Here is a 19,347-nt window from a genome sequence, read left to right on the forward strand (position 1 = left end):
AATCACTGCCTTTATCAAGGTGAATCTGAATATAAAGCAAGGAGATTGGGTCATTTTCAGCCCTCCATGGATTTAAAGGGAGTCCTCCAACCTTATTCAGCTGTTACCATCATATTACAGAGCACATTACATGAATGAACAACATAGCTTTGATATGTTTGTAACTTTTTTTGTAGGTTTATTGAGTCTCTTTTGGTGGAGGTAGCTGATGACAGTGTTCTATATAATAATAAATTTTATTTATATAGCGCCAACATATTCCGCAGCGCTGTACAATTTGTAGGGTTCAAATACAGACAGAAAGATACATTACAAAGAAAGTCGTTTCACACAATGGGACTGAGGGCCCTGCTCGCAAGAGCTTACAATCTATGTGTTCTGCAGTTTCCATGTTATATAATTTAGCATTTTACCATAAAGTCCATTTTTTTTCATGCAGAGGTAAGGGTTGCAGAGGCCCTAGAGCAGGGGTCCTCAAACTGCGGCCCGCCAAGCACTTCTGTCTGGCCCTGCCGACAACGCCGGCAGGCTTGCATTTATAATGAAGCTCCTGGGGAGCTCGGGCCAGGCCATGGAGCGCACTTCACGTTACCTATTGGAGGGCACCGCTCCTGATGTCTGTGCGACCTGCTCTGCCTCCGGCCCACTGTTTAAAAAGTTTGAGGACCCCTGCTCTAGAGTATGAGGAGGTCCAAAACATCCATTTGCCCTATATACCAAGACCAGTCATTTTTCTACAAGTTAAAGGGGTTTTCCATGATAGCCTACACTTATGATAGGCCATTAATATCTAATAAGTGGAAGGTCTGAGCACCCCAACAACCAGCTTTACTCAGCGGGCATGGGGCACTGGAGCTTTATAGTGGACAGAGCAGGAAGCAGATGGCGCAGTCCTTTGTATAGTGACCACTTATAATTACTGCACCTTAGCCCTCATTCATGTGAATGGGAACTGACATGCAGTACTCGGATGCTGCCACTGCACTGTGGGTCTTACTTTTGGCTGCAGATTACTACAGCTGATCAGTGGGGACAGTGGATGTTGGACCCACACAGATCGGATTTTGATGATGCATACTGAAGATAGGCAATCAATTTAAAATGTCCAGAAAATTACAGATTTTGCATTACAGTCCGAATTTGTGTATCATGCCTTTGTTTTGATGTGTGTACTGTTAATTACTTGCTAGAACTGACTATTGTTATCTTTAGCAGAAATATGAGTCACTAGAGTTCTCTCTTTTTAATAATTGACGTTTTTTGTTTCCTAATATTCAGAAGTCACCTTGAAGCAGCAGGCCATGAGTGTGAGCTCCAAGACGCAGCCACAGTGCAGAGCCCATTGGAGGTAGCAAAACTGATTTCCCAAAGGAAGTTTAATGCTGGACTGGCGATCCATCTGTACAAAGCAGGAAGATTTCTACTTGGTAACCGTAATGTCTCTTGAGACATTTTTAAGATTTTAAGTTACATTCACTCTGTTTTATTTTACTGGAGTTATCAAATATAATTTTGTTATTGTTGGCTAAAGTGGCCATGAACATGAAATAACTTTATTCACCTCTGTCTGGGCCACCGTTTCCAGGAGCAGAAGGTCCAAGAAAAACAGTGAACTTGTATACATAGGCTTACTTTATCACACTACATTTTATCTTTATATTGGGGTGTGTTATAGTGCTTAGTAGTATTACTGTAGAGAAAGTTGAGACTTTCTGGCAATCAGATGAGTAGGATGACTATTACATTAACTATGTTAGAAGTGTGCTATTTGCATTCTCACAAAAATTGTAGCCTAAAAATGTCAGGGGTTGTGTCATAAAAAAGTTCCCTATCCCAGTAGAATTTCCGTTAACTGAGAGATATATAACTGTATCTTCTCTATTCTGCCTGAGAGGTCTGCCGATTGCCCCCTACTCCTCTTCCTTACAGTCTTGCGTCTCATTGTAAGGTAACTGGCTGCTTAAGGAGCCTTCTCCTCTGTTTAGTTCTCAATATCTAAGTATCTACTTGATGAAAGTAAAAAAAGAATAAACTTTTAATATCTTGATCTCCTCCACTTACCGTACACCAGAAAATACTTTGTGGTAAACGGAGTTTGATCAGAATATAATTGAAGGTGCTCTACTATGATAGTACATATGGCAGTATGCCTTATATTAAAGCTTTGCATATCTCTTGCATAGTGTAGTTGCTGGAACTCCATAATACAGACAGGAATAAGGTGCAACACGGCTCAGTGGTTAGCACTGCAACCTTGCAGCACTGGAGTTCTGAATTCAAATCCTGCCAAGGACAAAAAATCTGCAAGGAGTGTGTATGTTCTCGTGTTTGCGGGGATTTCTTCCCGTACTCCAAAGACATACTGATAGGGGATAATGTACATTGAGTCCTATATGGGGCTTACAATCTACATTAAAAAAAAAATGCAGACCGGAAGAAGTCAGTTCATGCCACTCACTGTATCGGTTAGGAGGATTGTTGCTGACAGTAGGGAAAAACTGAGAAAGTGGCATACCTCTGAAGATATGTGCAAACAACAGAAGCCTCTATGTAGGATTAGGTTATAAATGTTTTTGAGTACCGTTTATACTCGAGTATTTTATATATTTTCTTGCTGAAAAAGCTCTGCTCGGCTTATACATGAGTCAGGGTCCATGGAGCACAGAAAACTGGAAGGACCTGGAAGGGGGAGGTCCTTTAGTGCTTCTGCTCTATGATTGGCTTGTCATGAGGTCACGGGACTGTGATGTCATCAAAGGTCCTGTAGCCACTGGTACAGTCCTATGAAAAAGTTTGGGCACCCCTATTAATCTTAATCATTTTTAGTTCTAAATATTTTGGTGTTTGCAGCAGCCATTTCAGTTTGATATATCTAATAACTGATGGACACAGTAATATTTCAGGAGTGAAATGAGGTTTATTGTACTAACAGAAAATGTGCAACATGCATTAAACCAAAATTTGACCGGTGCAAAAGTATGGGCACCCTTATCATTTTATTGATTTGAATACTCCTAACTACTTTTTACTGACTTACTGAAGCACAAAATTGTTTTTGTAACCTCACTGAGCTTTGAACTTCATAGCCAGATCTATCCAATCATGAGAAAAGGTATTTAAGGTGGCCAATTGCAAGTTGTTCTCCTATTTGAATCTCCTCTGAAGAGTGGCATCATGGGCTACTTAAAACAACTCTCAAATGATCTGAAAACAAAGATTGTTCAACATAGTTGTTCAGGGGAAGGATACAAAAAGTTGTCTCAGAGATTTAACCAGTCAGTTTCCACTGTGAGGAACATAGTAAGGAAATGGAAGACCACAGGGACAGTTCTTGTTAAGCCCAGAAGTGGCAGGCCAAGAAAAATATCAGAAAGGCAGAGAAGGAGAATGGTGAGAACAGTGAAGGACAATCCACAGACCACCTCCAAAGAGCTGCAGCATCATCTTGCTGCAGATGGTGTCACTGTGCATCGGTCAACAATACAGCACACTTTGCACAAGGAGAAGCTGTATGGTTGAGTGATGAGAAAGAAGCCGTTTCTGCAAGCATGCCACAAACAGAGTCGCCTGAGGTAAGCAAAAGCACATTTGGATAAGCCAGCTTCGTTTTGGAAGAAGGTCCTGTGGACTGATGAAAGATTGAGTTGTTTGGTCATACAAAAAGGCGTTATGCATGGAGTCCAAAAAAAACAGCATTCCAAGAAAAACACTTGCTACCCACTGTAATATTTGGTGGAGGTTCCATCATGCTTTGGGGCTGTGTGGCCAATACCGGCACCGGGAATCTTGTTAAAGTTGAGGGTCACATGGATTCCACTCAGTATCAGTAGATTCTTGAGAATAATGTTCAAGAATCAGTGACGAAGTTGAAGTTACGCCGGAGATGGATATGTCAGCAAGACAATAATCTAAAACAACGCTCCAAATCGACTCAGGCATTCATGCAGAGGAACAATTACAATGTTCTGGAATGGCCATCCCAGTCCCCAGACCTGAATATCATTGAACATCTGTGGGATGATTTGAAGCGGGCTGTCCATGCTCGGCCACCATCAAACTTAACTGAACTTGAATTGTTTTGTAAAGAGGAATGGTCCAAAATACCTTCATCCAGGATCCAGGAACTGATTAAAATCTACAGGAAGCGACTAGAGGCTGTTATCTTTGCAAAAGGAAGATCTACTAAATATTAATGTCACTTTTCTGTTGAGGTGCCCATAGGTCAAATTTTGGTTTATTGCATAGTGCACATTTTCTGTTAGTACAATAAACCTCATTTCAATCCTGAAATATTACTGTGTCCATCAGTTATTAGATATATCAAACTGAAATGGCTGTTGCAAACGCCAAAATATTTAGAACTAAAAATGATTAAGATTAATAGGGGTGCCCAAACTTTTTCATAGGACTGTATATAACATCTGCAGATAAGGTTGAATCTAAATCCTAGTAGCTCCGCCCACACCACAGTCCGATCACATGGTCATGACGTCTTTAGCACACTAGGATTTAGCATCTACCCTGCAGATGAGTGGCCGGGATTCATTGTGTCTTATGGAAGATGTCTGTTGTATGGAGGAGAGGAAGCTACAGTAAAGTTACACACACAGGGACCTTCCTTTAGTTACTCTGCCTATTAATGTCAGGCATTTGGGGTTATAAATTTAGTTTTAGTAACTCCATGTGCCTCACATTAATAACAGTTAACCCCATCATGTCCCTCATATTAACCCCTGTGTTACTAATATGTGAGACACATGAGGGTACTAATGAAGGACCTTAATTATGAAGATAGCTAATTATTACCTCCAAATGTCCCACATATCAGTAACTCTTATGTGAGGCACACACGGGGTTAATGTGAGGGACATGATGGGGTTAACTGCTATTACTATGATCCCCATGGAGTTACTAAGCTGAAATGCACATGACCAGACTTTTTATCTGCAATGGTGGATTTCCCCCCTCGGCTTATACTCGAGTCAGTAAGTTTTCCCAGTTTTTTTGTGATAAAATTAGGAGTCTTGGCGTATATTTTGGTCAGCTGATACTCGATTATGTACAGTAACTTTTGTGTGAAAATGTAAATAAGGCCTTCCTTTACTATACAGTAGATACCCACCTCCATAGGACATGTTACCCCTAGATTTCAATCCTATAAAGAATACGAGGTGTCTCCTATCAGCTATACAGTATTTCTTTCTTATTTTAGTTGCTGTCAGTTTTACACATGCCTTTTCCGTGAATATTCTTTCTGGTTTTGTTCTCAATTTCAGGTCACAATATACCTTTTGGGGTCATCTTTGGTGGGACAGACATAAACGAAGATGTAAAGAATGAAGAAAAATACAGGGTAATGGGAGCTGTGCTTGAAGATGCCAGGTGTGGTAACAGGGATTGAACTTTCACAGTCATACCATTACACATCTTTCCTAGAATCACATCACACTTCAGAGTTTATGACATCAGGATGTACTGTAGGCGGTAATGGGTTAATTCCCCATGACACATGAAATATGTGAGGGTGCCAGCAGTTCCTCTTTTTTAGTAAATTGCATATTCTAAAAAATCATTTCTACTTCTCCTTTTATTTCAGTAGACGGTGTTCATTCATTTTTTATTTATTTTTTTTAATCCAGTGACAAATCATTATCACAGTGCTATAATGGTGCAAAATGTGAACCTGAACAAAGACTGAAAGGGAGGAAATACCATGTAGCATATGTTATTCATGTAGCATGTGTTATGCTCCAACCATCATTTAACAGAGTTTTATTGATTTAAGGAAGAACTCAAGAAAAAAGTAAACTTACGAACAGCTTTGGGACAATGGGGTAGATTTGAGGGGGCAGATTTATTAAGACTGGTGTTTTATGACGTTTCCTTGAACCAGAGTTCATGCTATAAGTACAGGTGTATTGAAGATTGTGGCGCTAATAGACCTGAAATAACAATTTAGCCTGTTTATTATTTGACCTTGGTATTTACTAATACTGTTTTAAAGTTAGACAGTGCAAGCTTAGGGTCGGTTCACACAGAGGAATTTGGCGATTAGACGAGCGAAAAAGCCAGCAGCTGAAAACCATGTAGGTTTTTTCTGTCCGCTTGAAAAGTCGGACATCTTTGGGAATGGACAGTTAAGGACAGACACGGACAGTAAAAGAATGCATGTCCATTTAAATTAATGCAAAATGTCACGGACACAGCTAGTGTCCGATGCTAATGTCCGCACAAGATTTTGAACGGACATTAGCATCGGGCACTAGCTGTTGGCAGTGCCGCACCTCCCATGAGGCGACCTGAAGCGAGCGCTTCAGGCGGCGCTATGGCAGGGCCTCAGGGAGGGCGGCATTTTTTCTTACCCAAGCCAGTACAGGACAAGCTGTCCTGGACTGGCTTAGTACGGAGCGGTGGATTGGGGAGGTCGCTGAAGCAGCGCTGCTCCGGCAGCCTCCCCTCACACTCAGGCAGAGAGCAGGCCTGCTCTCATGTCTGTGAACGGCGCGAAGCCCCGCCCCTCCCCGGCGGGGGGGGGGGGGGGGGCGGCTTTCTCTCGTTCGCTTCGGGCGGCGAGAGGGGCAGGTTCACCCCTGGCTGTTGGGCACCGACGGCAGAGTGAACGCCCCCTTAGTGTCCTTTTTTTTTTTTTTTACTGTCCGTTTTTTTTTTTTTTTTGCAGGTTATGCTTTCTGAGCATGCTCAGAAAATAAACAAACACAAAATAATGGACATAGACTTCAATGTAGAAAAAAAAAATGCCGTCCGTTTTTTTCAAATGGACAGAAAAGTCCTGCATGTAGGATTTTTTTTGTCCGCTTGAAAAAAACGGGCATGAGTGTTAACAGACACAATATAAAAACCCATGGGGCAACATGGTGGCCCAGTGGTTAGCACTGTAGCCTTGCAGCACTGGAGTCCTGAGTTCGAATCCCGCCAGGAACAACATCTGCAAGGAGTTTGTATGTTCTCCCCGTGTTTGTGTGGATTTCCTCCCATTCTACAAATCAAAGACATACTGATAGGAAAAAATAATGTACATTGTGATCCCTATATGTGGCTCACGATCTACATTAAAAAGAAAAAAGAATATGGGAAGAATATGCAAATCTGCCTTCCATGATGTAATTAGGAAGACAGTTGCTGCCTCAGATTTGCATATTCTTCCCATAGTTCCTTGCAAAGTGGAGTGCTAAAGGCTTAACAAGTCTCCACACACCTATATGATGGTCTCTCCCTAAGGAGTGACAATATCCCCCGAACCCTGTCTAAGCCTCTCACCTATACCAGGTTATAGTCCTCTCTACATCGGGCTGATGAGATCCAACCAGATCGAAACAGCTGTCCTCAATTGAGAGACTATACCTGGTATTAATCCCAGCGTCATTGCTAAACAAAGGCCTCTTGGAAGGTCGGGCATGAGGCTAAAGGGAGCAGCCATTATTGGGTTGTTTCACTGGAATCCTGTCTTAAGACGGGCTTGCACATTCCAGTGAGCGCCCTCTATTGGTTTGCAACAATGAGGCAGCAACTGTCTTCCTAATTACATCATGGAAGGCAGATTTGCATATTCTTCCCATAGTTCCTTGCAAAGTGGAGTGCTAAAGGCTTAACAAGTCTCCACACACCTATATGGTGGTCTCTCCCTAAGGAGTGACAATATACTGGAACCTGTGAGCAAGTTATACACGGTACTTGTATTTCACAGAGTTTTGCTTGAATAGGGAATTGAAACTTGTGTAACTTTAAAGGGAACACCCCTCTCCTTGTCAGAAGTGAATAAATGCCATGGAAAGTCTGAATTAAACCTTGTAGCTGCTGGGGTTTTCTGGATTGCTTTGCCTTTGATATGTACAGTACATGAAACAGATATTCTATCTCCATACCTAACACTGGGGACATTTTGAAAATACCATCCAGAACTCCATATTCGTGGAAGTCTAAGATTCTGGGCTAGATCTGTTCCACATTCCAAACATTCCAATTGTAGCTTTATTTGTCAAGGTTATTCCAAAAGAGTATTTTCTAGAGCTTAAAGAATGATTGTTTATCTACAGGATAATATCAAGCCTGCTATAAAACAGATACTGTGTGATATAAATAGTCAAATCTGCTCCACAGTGAACCCCACACAGTACAATCTGCTTCTCAGTGGCCCACACACAGTACAGTCTGCTCCACAGTAGCTCTTACACAGTACAATTTGTTCCACAGTGGCCCCCACACAGTACAATTTGTTCCACAGTGGCCCCCACACAGTACAATTTGTTCCACAGTGGCCCCCACACAGTACAATTTGTTCCACAGTGGCCCCTACACAGTATAATCTTTTCCACAGATGGGTGCCCATAGAGAGGGCTCTGAGTGCCATTTCAGGCACCTGTGCCATAGGTTCGCCATCATGGCCCTAGACCCATACAAGTCAGCATAATGCAGTGTCTGCACAGTCCTGTCCCTATGAGCTGTGCCTGGTATTGCAGCTCATTACCATTATAGGAATGTTTAGATCAACAGTGGCTGTTGTACAGACTTTCTGTGCTGGTTGCTATTGGGCCTTATTCATAATCAATTAACTCAGAATACTGCGGGGTCTCCTTCATTGACATCCCTGCAAATAAGATCATAGGGTTCCAGTGCCTGTATGTGGCAGCCAGAGGCCTAATGGGGGGAGAAAAAAAGTATTTCCAAAAAGAAATAATAAAAATTAATGATGTATATGTACCCCAAAATGTTAACGTTACACAATACCACTTGTCCCGCAAAAAACATACCCTTATGCAGTAATATTGCCGAAAAAAATTGTTTAAATTCTTGATATTTGACAATAGGAAAATGCAAAAAATTGTTTGGCCTTTTTAAAGTCACTAAAGAGTTAGAAATGCACTATAAACTTACTTACTAGTATATACCATATTTATTCTTTCATGAGAAGCAGCACCCCATTGCTGTATCCACTAAAAATATACCAATCTAGCCCATAAATGGCTGTAAATGGAGGCATATATTTGTAGATACCTCACTCTGCCTCCTCCACGATATCGCACTGTGCCTGTGCTTGTTTCCTAAATGCACCATGTTACAATTCAGCATGCAGAATGGTGTGTCTGGTCACGTGATCTTCCATCTGCGGTGACATTAGGGATGTGGTTGAATTGCAAACAGGAGATACGGCTGTCACTCGAAAATTTCTGCCAAAATTTATTCCAGCTTGTGTTTAAATTCCTCACCATGTTCATCCACTCAGTGAATACGGTGGCCACTTAGTGATGTGTGATTTCTACCACTTCAGATGTTTCATGATGTATTGTGTAATACTTAATATTTTACTCCACAGCATATAAGCATTTGTGTGCATGTGATAATTTTTATTTTTTTTTTAATTATTCAGATTTGTAGTTGCCTTCACTTACAAGATAAAGGAAGTTGCAGCAAAACTTTGGGTAAGTTTTTCTTTTTTTTTTTTTCTTGAAAAAGAATTGTTAAACACTTCGCTGCCAGGGGTTTTCAGATATTTTGCACCTCTTGCTTCCAGGATAATTTTCAGTTTTGAGATGGACAAATAAAACTGAAATTGCAACATTAAAAAATGATACTACCTTATGTCACTTGGTACTGTATACAAACAGGTACTTTCATGAAATTTTGATTTAAAGTGTGTGTTTATGTGCACCACACCTCCTAAAAATAAGAGTTCAACATGTTCAAAGTTCATTCCTATCACTAAAGCCTACACCTGTATGCACATGTCTTTATAAAATCACCAGAACTGGAAGGAACAAAATTCTGCTTTGAAGCAGGAAATGTTAAAAAAGAAAGTTTCCTCCTATAAAATGTAGGGATTACACACCATGAAAAGCAAATGAACTGCTAAACCCTATATATTTCTTTAAAGTAGTCTCAATGGATTATCAATTAATTCATTTAACTTCATTAAACTTTGTGACAAACGCATAATTTATTGCAAAAATTCAGTAAACATATATTTGCACCTAAAACTCATAGTCGATCATACATTCACTGAAGTAACACATATAAAATAATAGATCGTGGTGTACACAATTTATATTTACCGCAAACATCAACTACAACAAGGGCTCGGACTCTCAAAAAACTGGTATAGAAGATGAGCAAGATTTTGCTCTTATTCACTAATATGTTAAAAATCTATACTGCACATGGCAAACTATGGCACCAAAATCTAAAACTTTTTTGAGATTGCAGAGCATACTGTATATAAAAACTTAACGTAACGCAAGTTAATATTTCATATATACAACCACCTTCATGCATCTTTGCAGAAAACATAGATTATAAGCAAAAATTGCACAAAAATTTAAATTTGCCACTAAAATGCTGGTTCAAGCAGTCTCTTTCTACAAACAAAATGTACTTTCCCAAAAACTGCAGGATGTGAGGAATTCATACACACCACATAAAAATATACATTTCCAGGTGCAGGTAGTAAACGCCAAAAATCACAGAAATGCGGCAACCAATTTTTTGCATGCAAATTAAATAGGTGATTACACAAGAATATAATTTTCTATCCCTCTATACAAATTGTAACCCTAGTGAATTGTAATCTCTATATCTAACTAATATGATGACTAACATGGCCGCTTTATTGTTCACATATTATGGGCGCAACATCTGAAGTTCCTATGGTTCATCATTACTGGTATTCGAGAGCCATAATTCTAGATCTGATGTCCTGCTGAAAGTCCAAGTGTTTTGTTTGTACGTTGGGTGCAAAAAAAACAAAAAAACCCCACTATTATACCCATCTGAAAGCTGTCAAAAACTGGGTTTTTTTACGGTGACATTCTGTGGGTGAAAATGTGTTATCTGACTGATGGAACTTTTTCATCCACCATCTCTAGTGCTGATCATTATTGCTATTATTATACCATGTAACAGATATCGCTAGAGAGGTGGTCAGCATATGTTACTCTATAAAGGTCAGGTATGGACAAAACATGGACAGGGTCAAATGAGGCTGAAGGGGGAGGACAATTTAGAGCCCCATATCTCAGGTTTGTTAGGGCTATGAAGATGATCTTGGATTCATTTTAAAGATGACAATCTTTATAATGATACCAAAATTATCATGATAGCCCTTACAAATTCAGAGCAATTTGCTGTTAAAAACACAGTTTGAAATTGAGATCTGCTTTGGAATCTCCATGCCAAACAGTGTTTTCACCAGAGAATCGCGCCTGATCTGTAAGGTCTATCATGATGATCCAAGGTCATCTTAATAGCCTTAACAGATCCTTAGAAATGGGCGTTAGTCGCAACGATGTACTACATGTATCCTCTGCTACTGTAGTGCCGTCCTGTCAGGACGTATAAATACGTGGGTGGCAGGGAATGGGTTAATATACTTGTCTGAAAATTCACTGTTAAAATTGTGTTGGGTTGTTTTACCCTTGGAATAAGAAAAGATATTTCAGTATATATAGGACATAAAATTAGAAAATGCATTAATAGTAGAGATGAGCGAACAGTGTTCTATCGAACACATGTTCGATCGGATATCAGGGTGTTCGCCATGTTCGAATCGAATCGAACACCGCGTGGTAAAGTGCGCCAAAATTCGATTCCCCTCCCACCTTCCCTGGCGCCTTTTTTGCACCAATAACAGCGCAGGGGAGGTGGGACAGGAACTACGACACTGGGGGCATTGAAAAAAATTGGAAAAAGTCATTGGCTGCCGAAATCAGGTGACCTCCATTTTAGACGAATAGTGGATTTCAAATCCGGGTCATATGAGAATGTGAACTTTGTGACTATGAGACAGGGATAGCTGTACAGGCAGGGATAGCTAGGGATAACCTTTATTTAGGGGGGAATGTTATTAAAAATAACTTTTTGGGGCTCTATCGGGTGTGTAATTGTGATTTTTGTGAGATAAACTTTTTCCCATAGGGATACATTGGCCAGCGCTGATTGGCCGAATTCCGTACTCTGGCCAATCAGTGCTGGCCAATGCATTCTATTAGCTTGATGAAGCAGAGTGTGCACAAGGGTTCAAGCGCACCCTCGGCTCTGATGTAGCAGAGCTGAGGCTGCACAAGGGTTCAAGCGCACCCTCGGCTCTGATGTAGGAGAGCCGAGGGTGCACTTGAACCCTTGTGCACCCTCGGCTCTGCTACATCAGAGCCGAGGGTGCGCTTGAACCCTTGTGCACACTCTGCTTCATCAAGCTAATAGAATGCATTGGCCAGCGCTGATTGGCCAATGCATTCTATTAGCCCGATGAAGTAGAGCTGAATGTGTGTGCTTAGCACACACATTCAGCTCTACTTCATCGGGCTAATAGAATGCATTGGCCAGCGCTGATTGGCCAGAGTACGGAATTCGGCCAATCAGCGCTGGCTCTGCTGGAGGAGGCGGAGTCTAAGATCGCTCCACACCAGTCTCCATTCAGGTCCGACCTTAGACTCCGCCTCCTCCAGCAGAGCCAGCGCTGATTGGCCGAATTCCGTACTCTGGCCAATCAGCACTGGCTAATGCATTGTATTGGCGTGATGAAGCAGTGCTGAATGTGTGTGCTTAGCACACACATTCAGCTCTACTTCATCGGGCTAATAGAATGCATTGGCCAGCGCTGATTGGCCAGAGTACGGAATTCGGCCAATCAGCGCTGGCTCTGCTGGAGGAGGCGGAGTCTAAGATCGCTCCACACCAGTCTCCATTCAGGTCCGACCTTAGACTCCGCCTCCTCCAGCAGAGCCAGCGCTGATTGGCCGAATTCCGTACTCTGGCCAATCAGCACTGGCTAATGCATTGTATTGGCGTGATGAAGCAGTGCTGAATGTGTGTGCTTAACACACACAATTCAGCTCTACTTCATCGGGCTAATAGAATGCATTGGCCAATCAGCGCTGGCCAATGCATTCTATTAGCGTGAACTGAGTTTGCACAGGGGTTCTAGTGCACCCTCGGCTCTGCTACATCAGATTGCTACATCTGATGTAGCAGTGCCGAGTGTGCATCAGATGTGTAGTTGAGCAAAACTGACTCAGCACTGCTAAGTCTCTGCATTCGCATAGGAATGCATTGGCCAGCCTTCGGCCAATCAGCGCTGGCTCTGCCGGAGGAGGCGGAGTCTAAGGTCGGACCTGAATGGAGACTGGTGTGGAGCGATCTTAGACTCCGCCTCCTCCAGCAGAGCCAGCGCTGATTGGTCGAGTTCCGTACTCTGGCCAATCAGCACTGGCCAATGCATTTCTATGGGGAAAAGTTAGCTTGCGAAAATCGCAAACTGACAGGGATTTCCATGAAATAAAGTGACTTTTATGCCCCCAGACATGCTTCCCCTGCTGTCCCAGTGTCATTCCAGGGTGTTGGTATCATTTCCTGGGGTGTCATAGTGGACTTGGTGACCCTCCAGACACGAATTTGGGTTTCCCCCTTAACGGGTTTATGTTCCCCATAGACTATAATGGGGTTCGAAACCCATTCGAACACTCGAACAGTGAGCGGCTGTTCGAATCGAATTTCGAACCTCGAACATTTTAGTGTTCGCTCATCTCTAATTAATAGCAAACTTATTTGCTAGGTTGTCATATATAATATGCAATGCAATCTGCAGGCAGCATGAGGTATGTAGCTTTCTGGGTAAAGTCTCCGTATAACCTGTCCTATACCCAGTGAAATCTCTGCTCTTTCTTTGTTGAGGGGTCAAGGAGTCATTCCTATCAGTGATTGTCAGCTGTCTGTGTATGCACCCATCATAGGGGACGCTGTTAATCACTGACCACCTCCTTGACTTCTCACCATAAAAAGACTGAATCTTTTCCTATAAAACTATCTATCAATATGCTCAGCTCCTGATGGCATATATGGCATAGCGCATACTGGGTCCTGCACAGAATTTTGTATTTTTTTATTTATAAAACTTGGCAGTTGGTGGCACTTTTTACCTATACTCAACAGACATATACATTTGGTAATCTTCCTGACTTATTCCTTTAATGGTCATTGTAAAAGAAACTATTCTAAAACCAAATTCTATTTTGACAAATAGAGCGGGAGTGAAGTGGGAGCAATGGTTGGGAGATTGGACAGGGGGATGTTATTATTATAATTGAAGAGCTCAACGGAAAAATGGCCTAAGTCCACATTTTGTCATATTTCAAATTATTACCTAGAAAGCTTCTTTGTACCTCGTTCTATGCATTGGGTTTACAAGGTACCTAGGATTAATGACCTAAGTCCATATATTTCAATGCAGAAGAATTTACATTCAATGGAATAATGGCCTAAGTCCAATACAAACTTACTTACTTCACTCTCGTTGGTCATTTTTTCATTGAAATCGTGACTTCCGGTCTGTTGTTTATATTAGTGTAAAAACTTTGTCTTATTGTTTAAAAGGCTCTAAATCGACTTTTGCACATATTTAGCGCCGAAAAGGGAGGCAGGTAATTCTTCTTCTTCATTGTTTAATAATAGTAGTAATTAATTAATAATATTAAATAAATAATATTTATACATGAAGCTGCAATTGTTTAAATAAATAATACAATTTATGATTAGGATTAACGGTGTTCATTAGCTGATTACATTGGATAGATATATTCCACAATAATGCCCGTTTGCTTTAGGCTAAAACTTTAAATTTCGTTTTTCTCACAATATTGATTTTTGGACTTAGGCCATTTTTCCGTTGAGCTCTTCAATTATATTAGAATAAGTGGGGGAAAAAACTTGTTTATCTCCAAAGTTTTGGCTGAACTTGAATCGGTTCGTGCCTGATTTTTCTGTCTCTTGATTTAGGTGCTGGAGTCTTTTTACTGCTGTCTGTGAAGCTTTTCTCTAAATGACAATTTATTCCTTCTGAAAGCAAAACATGAACATTTTATGGGCAGCCGTGTGGCTGTCTGCAGCACATTTATCCTCAAAAATACTGATACTTCCCATTAGCCTTGCTGTGAATAGGGAAAAAAAAAGTTATTAGTGAGCGCGGAGCTTACTGATGTATGAATTATGTTCTGTTTTCTGTAGTAAAGGGCTTCTTTCCTTTTTCATTATTTCTTAGCCCCAAGCCATGTCTAAAATACACATCCAACCTCAAGGTAAGATTTTACAGTGATATTAAATGCTATGTTGTTGATGTACTGAACTGCGAGGATGTTTTAGTGGCTCTGAAATTACAATAGCATCTGTTTTAACAACTTCCATAGATAACTTTACATTTTGCTAGGTAAGGAAGTAAAGTTCTTGTAATGTAGTGTATGTGTCACTCACAAACTTATATTTGCCGATTGCACATCACTATTAGCCTGAGAAATTATCGAAATTTGTTTTTTATGATGCATCTGTTACGGAAAGGTGGGGCGGCATGAAATAATTCAGGCTTGCCGCTTCCCTGGAGCAAGGAATGATGTCTTCTAACATGTTTTAGGGCAAAAATATCACAAATGTAATCATCAGTAATAAACAGTAAAATAAGATGGCAGAAAACTTGCCATAGGCCACTGTGTCTAGACAAATAAAAGTAAACTAAAAGATGGCATGTATCATTTCTATATATGATTTATTAGTAATTGATTTGTTGCACATCAAAAAATACAAAATTTGCCCCTTGGGGATTCTGAAAATATGGAGAGGAATTCATTACGTCTTCAGAAGATCCCTGTATTGGCAGTGCTGTTTAAAGTGTCAGCATTGGGCATTTATACCAGTTTGCAGATGTGACATTTTTTAGGAAGAGTTTGAAGACCTGTAAGAATGTCTTATACCCCATTTGTGCAGAAAGCACTGTTCTGTGTTGTGAAAAATATCAACAACAAGTGGGCGGTGCTAGATTATAGCTGGCAACCCGTGACCACCCACGTAATTATCATATTGGTTGGAAACGTATCGGCTATAGACAAAGTATAAGCTGTGCTGGAATGAGTAGAGCAGCACCTATTGAAGGATTCAAAGAGCTAGAACATGTCTTATTTTACATGTAAGTATACTCCTTGTAATAGATGGTGTGATTCTATCATTGTCATTTTTAGGCGTAAAATGTTTTTCTATGTTTTGCATAGATGAGATGATGGAGTGTCTAGAAACTGAGGATATAGAGGAAATGTAAGGGTCCATTCACATGGAGGAAAATGGTGAGGAATTTGGTGTGGAATTTCAGCTTTGAAAAAAAAGCCTCCCATTGACTTCAGTGGGTTCCTTTTTCAGCTAGCAGAAAAAGGAACTCATTGAAGTCAATGGGTGGCTTTTTTTTTTTCAGCACTGAAATTCCACACCAATTTCATCACCATTTTCCTCCATGTGGATGGACCCTTAGAGGCTTGGGCTGATTCTGCAGCTAAATAGTGACTTTCTATCACAACCCGAGTAGTATATTTGCATCAGTACAGATCAGTACTTGCCGATACACTTAATGGTCACTTTACCAGAGACACATGTACTTACAGGACTGGAAATTAGACGCATGACATTGAGGTGCAGCATAAAATCGTGCAAGTTTTAATGGGGCCATATGTTGGAAAACTGAGCATTTTCAGTGACTTTGAATGAGGCACAATCATTGTTTGGCTAGATGGGACTTGCAACCTCGTGAAGTTGACTTGTACAATAATGAGAGTATAGGGAGAATGTCATTATTGAGGGAAAACGTCCAGCAGAAGGGGATCCCGTAGACCTAAAGAAGTAAAGTGTCAATTTGTGTTCAGTTTAATGTAGCAGTCATCTTGGTAGGGGGTCTGAAACAAAACTTAACAAAAAGAGACCAAAAGTGACATATTTCGTAAAGTGAATAAAACTTACCATAAATAAGAACATAGACTCATGCGTTAACATGTAATTGCTAGCTGGCAGATTTATAGGTGGTCTTTACTGTTTCTTTAGCCTAGAAACAGCATATACTTTATAGCAATTTTGCACTTAAGCATAGATATTTATTGGCACTTAGCAAGAAGAAAAATAGACAAATAAGACTAAGTGCTAGTAAATCATAGATGCTTATATCATTATCTGGTCAATACTCTATATCCATTGGAAACAGTGAACACATGGGTGCACAGTTGGTTACCAGGCACCTGCACAGAGGACTTTTTTCTCCGACGCATCCACTTTTAATACAGTGGACATCCAGCAGACACCTGGGTGACCCAACGAATGGTGGAAACCATGGTGCTAGTGTGACGCCAGTGTAAGACATATAAAGGTCTAAATAATATTACTCCTCACGTACACAAAGCTGCTTATCATAAAAAGTCATTTCAAACAACAGGTACATTCTATAAAATAATGGTCTCTCGTTTAAGTTCAAACCCATCCACATTCCTTCAAAAATCTCATACAAAATTGGGCAGGATCAAATGACTAAAGTCCTTCATCTGACAGATCTAGTACAGGTTTTTTAGTTTTCTGTTTTTATAGTGAACAAGTGAAAAAACTACAAAGATGTTAGGTTTAATAGGTGGAAAGTGACAAAAAAGGGATTATTACTGAATTTAATTAAAATAGGATTCAATATATATGTAAAGGGGCCGTTTACACGGAGTAACGCGGCGCACATTGTGCCCCAAATAGACGTGTAAAAACACACGTGTAAAATCCAGTAAGCCATTGAGTTCAATGGCTTTTTATTTTCGTATAACACGCGTAATACGAAGAAAAAAAAAAAGCCATTGAACTCAATGGCTTACTGGATTCTACACGTGTGTTTTTACACGTGTATATGAGGGCACAATGCGCGCTGTGTTACTCCGTGTGAACGGCCCCTAAACGTTACACACACAAACATGCAGGTTTAGGTTATTGGTTAAGTTAGGTTTCTTTAGATGTTAGCTAAGCGATTGCCATGTAAATGTACAACTTTTTACGCCCTTGAATGTGTGTGAATGCATTGTGTGCCAAAGTTTGCTCACCAGAACCATATGTAATATGCTTAAAGTTCACTTACTAGGGCTGATAACCTCTATTGTGGAGTGCCTGGAGCAACCACTGGCTAAAATAAGGTAATTTCAGGTAGTGCATGCATTCACCTTATAGAAGAACAGGCAATTGTACGTTCAGACGTAATTGCTAGCTAGACAATTTAGGCTGTTCTTTAGCCTAGAATCAGCACTTACTTTATAGCAATTTTGCACTTTAGACATCGATATTTACTGGCACTTAGCAGGAAGAAAAAGTAAATCGGTACAGTAAGTTCTACCGTAGTAACTCATATTTGCGAATCTTAATACTTGGTCAGTATGTCCACTGAAAGTATTAATAATGCAGATAGCCACCTTAGTTATGGCTTCCAGTGTGTATAAGGCAGTAGAGCACAGTCTGTTCATTATGTTTCACCAACACCTTTGAGAAATGGCCGCACAATACATCAGTATATAGTTTCTCCTTAGCAGGTTATTCTAAAGGCTTTTGGAAACCACAGGAACGTTCTAAGCATTTTTAGGCCACTGATAATGAAAAGCAATGCCATAGTCTTACAAAATGCAATACCTAATTATATAAAGGCCATTTGTAGACCATACAAAACCTTTACAAAGTTTATTTTTATGTTTTCATTGTAGGAATTCTAACCACACCAAATGTTTCTTTTGATTTTGAAGCTTTTCTTCACAATGCGGGTAAGTAATGACAACTCTAAACTATTTACCCAGAAAGCACAGCTTTTTTAGAGAATTTCACACAGTAAAATGGATGTGTAACAGAAATTAAGAAAATATCTGCTATTTCATGTTCAGGTATATGGTGCCTAAGACTGACTAACATTTTTTGCATTTGTTTAGTACAATTCATTTAGAACCTAAGTCTCCAAATGAGTAGCTATGACCTATGACGCATCCTGGTTTAGACAATAAAAAAGTAGTAAAGAAATTTCCCCATTAAAAAAGTTCCCTGGTGTTCTAAGGAAGTATAACAGCCAACTGAAATTGAGTTTAAGCTAACTACATTTTTTTTTTTAAACTATATATACAGTGTGTAAGCCGATGGCTGGTCAGGTAATGGAGGGGGTGTACATCTCACCCAGACTACTAAGGTGGGTGAGATGAGAAAACTCTTGAAGGAATGTTTGTTCTCTGCAGACAACTTTCATCTGCTGAGCATTTTGGTAAATGCTCAGTATTGGGCTGGATTTTTAGGAATGGCAGGTAGGTTGGTAGTGGGACCTGTCATTTCATCCCCCTCCAGTCCACACTTTTGGGATGTTCAAGCAGTGACTCAGCTGCAGAGTCTGCTCATGAAGGGAGCTTAAGAAGCCAGCTCCGGAGAGTGCTGAACATGTGGCCTTGCTGTGAGCGGCTCCACAATATGTTTCGGCTGTTGCAGATCGGTGTGAGTGGCGGAGGATATGGGGGCTGCTCGCGGCTCCAGCGAGTTGCGAAC

At 40.5% G+C, this 19,347-nt stretch overlaps 1 protein-coding gene and 1 long non-coding RNA gene across 3 annotated transcripts in view; both read left to right on the top strand.

Annotated features, from left to right (window-relative positions):
- The window catches only part of LOC142203938 (uncharacterized), a 1,061,686-nt gene that overhangs the window by 62,100 nt on the left and 980,239 nt on the right, over positions 1-19,347 (top strand). The window lies entirely within an intron of this gene.
- GLT1D1 (glycosyltransferase 1 domain containing 1) overlaps positions 1-19,347 on the top strand; it is a 100,695-nt gene that overhangs the window by 27,067 nt on the left and 54,281 nt on the right. The window contains exons 2-6 of the mRNA XM_075275033.1: positions 1,279-1,427; positions 5,277-5,382; positions 9,386-9,437; positions 15,044-15,080; positions 18,531-18,587. Of these exons, the coding sequence (XP_075131134.1) occupies positions 1,279-1,427; positions 5,277-5,382; positions 9,386-9,437; positions 15,044-15,080; positions 18,531-18,587 (401 nt within the window). The remainder of the gene's footprint in view (positions 1-1,278; positions 1,428-5,276; positions 5,383-9,385; positions 9,438-15,043; positions 15,081-18,530; positions 18,588-19,347) is intronic.

The sequence above is a fragment of the Leptodactylus fuscus genome, chromosome 1 (genome assembly GCF_031893055.1).
Source record: "Leptodactylus fuscus isolate aLepFus1 chromosome 1, aLepFus1.hap2, whole genome shotgun sequence".
NCBI lineage: Eukaryota > Metazoa > Chordata > Amphibia > Anura > Leptodactylidae > Leptodactylus > Leptodactylus fuscus.